A 2,854-nucleotide genomic window follows, 5' to 3' on the forward strand; every position below is an offset into this window, starting at 1 on the left:
CCCGCCCGCGCGGGCTGCTCACCTACCGCCCCACGCGCGCGCGCTCGTGCACCACGCGCCCCGTGCGGCCCGCCCGAAACGTGGCCTCCCGAGAGGTAGGTAAGAGCGATGCTCGGGGACCCCGGTGGTGGCTTCCCGGCTTTGGGAACTTTCTAGCGCGGTTGTTCTTCCGCTGGGCCCTAGGCTAGATTCCCCGCGGGAGCCTTGCGAGCTCAGCGGGCTGCAGGGGTCGCGCGCAGCCGGGGGTCCCAAGTTGCCCACGCCAGGGCACGGGTGCGGGTGGGGCGACTGGGCCGAGCGGGCGACGGGAGGGTCCCCGGGAACTTTATCGTCCCCCGAGACGCGCCTGCCAGCGCGGCCCGCGGCCCTGGCCCCACGGTGGCGGCTCCGGGGCTGGAGAGAGACAGGGCACGGTGTTTGAAGAAGCTGACGCAGTTGGTGACGCTCGCGGCTTCCTGAAGGGGACCGACCACAACCGAGCGCCTTCGCGAGGGGACGCGTGGGGCAGGCGCTCGGGCCTTTCCCCCGTCTCGTAGGAGCTGCGTGGGAAGCCCTTGGGGCTCGGGGCTTGAGCACCTCTGCCCGGCGGCGCGCGCCCCGCTTCCGTTTGGATCGGCTCGGGCTATTATATAAGATGCCACGGAGAGCAGAGGGGCGAGCGGGAACGCGGCGGCGAGGGCGGCGGGGACCCACCTGTGCGCCACCGCGCTCCTCGGGGGTCGGGTCGGGGACCAGCCCTGCCCACCGCGCCCCTGCCCGCCCCTGGACTCTCGCTCCCCGCCACCTCGCCCGGCTCGGGCGTTTCTCGCTGCAGGCGTCTGTACTTTGAAACATTTGTTTAATATTAAGGAAGCTGCGTGTGCGGCCGTCATAGTACGCCGGGGACGTGTGGCCGCGAGCTCCGGAGCGGTGAATGAATCATCGCCCGGGCGGACCTCGCTCCGATGATTCACGCGGGCTCCACACGCGCGCGTACTCGCCGTGGGCCTCCGACCCAGGAGAGCGGCCCTTCTGCGAGTGATGACGCCTGGAGGGGCGGGGGGACTTCTTGCTTAGGGCGGGCGAGGTTTTGGCTTTTTAATCCTGCCACTGTTAACTTTGAGGGCGGCGGGCTCCCCCACCTTCCCTAGCCTGGCTTCGCGTTTTCTGGGAGGGTAACTAGAATCCACCTGGCTACGTTAATGAGGCAGGGGAAGCGCTGATTCGCTGCAGGGCCCGGTCCAGTCTCATTCAGAATTTGAATGGTGTCAAGTGAAGGAGGCTGCTAGCTTGGAAAGACTTCTAGTAATTGCGTCAACTTCAGTAGTTTTCAAGTAATTAGAAGAATCTTAAAAAAGTTGATCTTGAACAATTGGTCCCTTAAGTAGATATTAAAGATTAGCTTGAGTTTTCTTCAAGTTATAAAAGGCCATTTAAGTTTTCATTCATAATACAGAATGTTTCCTGCTGTAATCCTTCTTAAGTGTCAACTTGGCTCATTCGCATCCCACCCCGCATTTCAAGGACTATAGAGCAAAGTTTTCTCATCGTTGAGGCTCACCTCCAATGGCAAGGCCCCACAAATACTCTTGATGACTTTACTTAGTTCTCCCCCCCCCAACTGCTCGATAGTCCTTTTTTCTTCATAGCTCCTAATTGCTAATAATATTTTGTTGAGGCAATCTGTAGGTTGGCTCTTTCCCAACAAGAATGTAAGTTCCATGGGGGGAGAGAACAGAGGACTTTACCTGTTCATTAATTTCTATACTAGAATCTACAAAAACCTCATATATATATAATATTCGGGGCACCCTAGGTTTGTTGACATACTGAAAGAATACATTGTCTTTCCGGTTCTTGGTAGGATCACGTTGACGCTTGGAATTCATTGTCCTTGGTGGGCAAGCTACCAATATGGTGCAGTTCCGATTTCCTCTTTACTGTTGTCATTTTCTCGCGATCAGTTCATTTCTCCTCCTGCTGTTGATGGCGCAGGATGACAGACCTCTAAGCATGCTGTCTTAAGATGCCCACCATGAAAAAGGATGTGGGACTTTGGAACTACAGTGCATTACCAAGGGAGCAGACAATTAAAAATATAGGCAGTAGTTGAAAATGAAAGTGCAAACACTATTGCTGTGAGATCAGCAGTTAAAGCGTCAGTGGCCTGTGTTTCCCCCTCCCTCTTTCCTACCTGTACACCAAACTCGTAGTTAGCAGCAGTGAGGACTGTCCATAGTAATATGACAGTGATAATTAAACCCAAAGCTTTCTTTCTCTGTCAGAGGCCCTAGCTCTAATTTGTTAAAGTTGGTAATGCCACAGAATAGTAGGTAAAAGGTATTGCTTAAATTTATCCTTTAAACTTGAAACGAGTTCATGTCTCGATACGTCTGCAGCATTATGGGAGGAAGAATTGAATGTAGCGTTTATACTTCCCAGGAGACTACCTTGATAAAGTATATTATTACAATGAATAAACTTTGCATCATCTTACTCAGCTTCCGCCTTGGTTTTTCTACCATTTGCTGATAAATAAGAGGGGTCACCCTTCCATTTGTGGTCACTTTTGGAAGTATAACTTCAAGACTGAGTTCAGAGAACAACAGTTTAGAGCTAGCGGCAAGAGAACTTGAAGTGGCTGGACTATATTCTTCCTTTCCCCAGGTCCCTCTTAGAAGAGACTTAAGGCAGTAAAGTGATTTGCTCAAGAGTTAGAGCTGGCATCAGAACTAAGAATCTGGAGTTTCTATAGTTGGACGCCCTTTGGTTAGTCCAGTTCCCAACAGGTGGGGAGGAATGGCTTCGAATCTGGAGTTTCTATTGTTGGAACCCAGGGGTTAGTTCAAGTCCAAGCAGGTGGGGAGGAATTGCT

At 53.2% G+C, this 2,854-nt stretch overlaps 1 protein-coding gene across 1 annotated transcript in view; it reads right to left on the reverse strand.

The window, feature by feature from the left end:
* The window catches only part of LOC113456536 (serine/arginine repetitive matrix protein 1-like), a 20,082-nt gene extending 19,248 nt beyond the window's left edge, over positions 1 to 834 (reverse strand). The window contains exon 1 of the mRNA XM_026781330.1: positions 23 to 834. Coding sequence (XP_026637131.1) covers positions 23 to 834 — 812 coding nt within the window. The remainder of the gene's footprint in view (positions 1 to 22) is intronic.
* Between the last annotated feature and the right edge of the window lie 2,020 nt (positions 835 to 2,854).

Source organism: Microtus ochrogaster, chromosome 8 (genome assembly GCF_000317375.1).
Source record: "Microtus ochrogaster isolate Prairie Vole_2 chromosome 8, MicOch1.0, whole genome shotgun sequence".
NCBI classification, from domain to species: Eukaryota; Metazoa; Chordata; class Mammalia; order Rodentia; family Cricetidae; genus Microtus; species Microtus ochrogaster.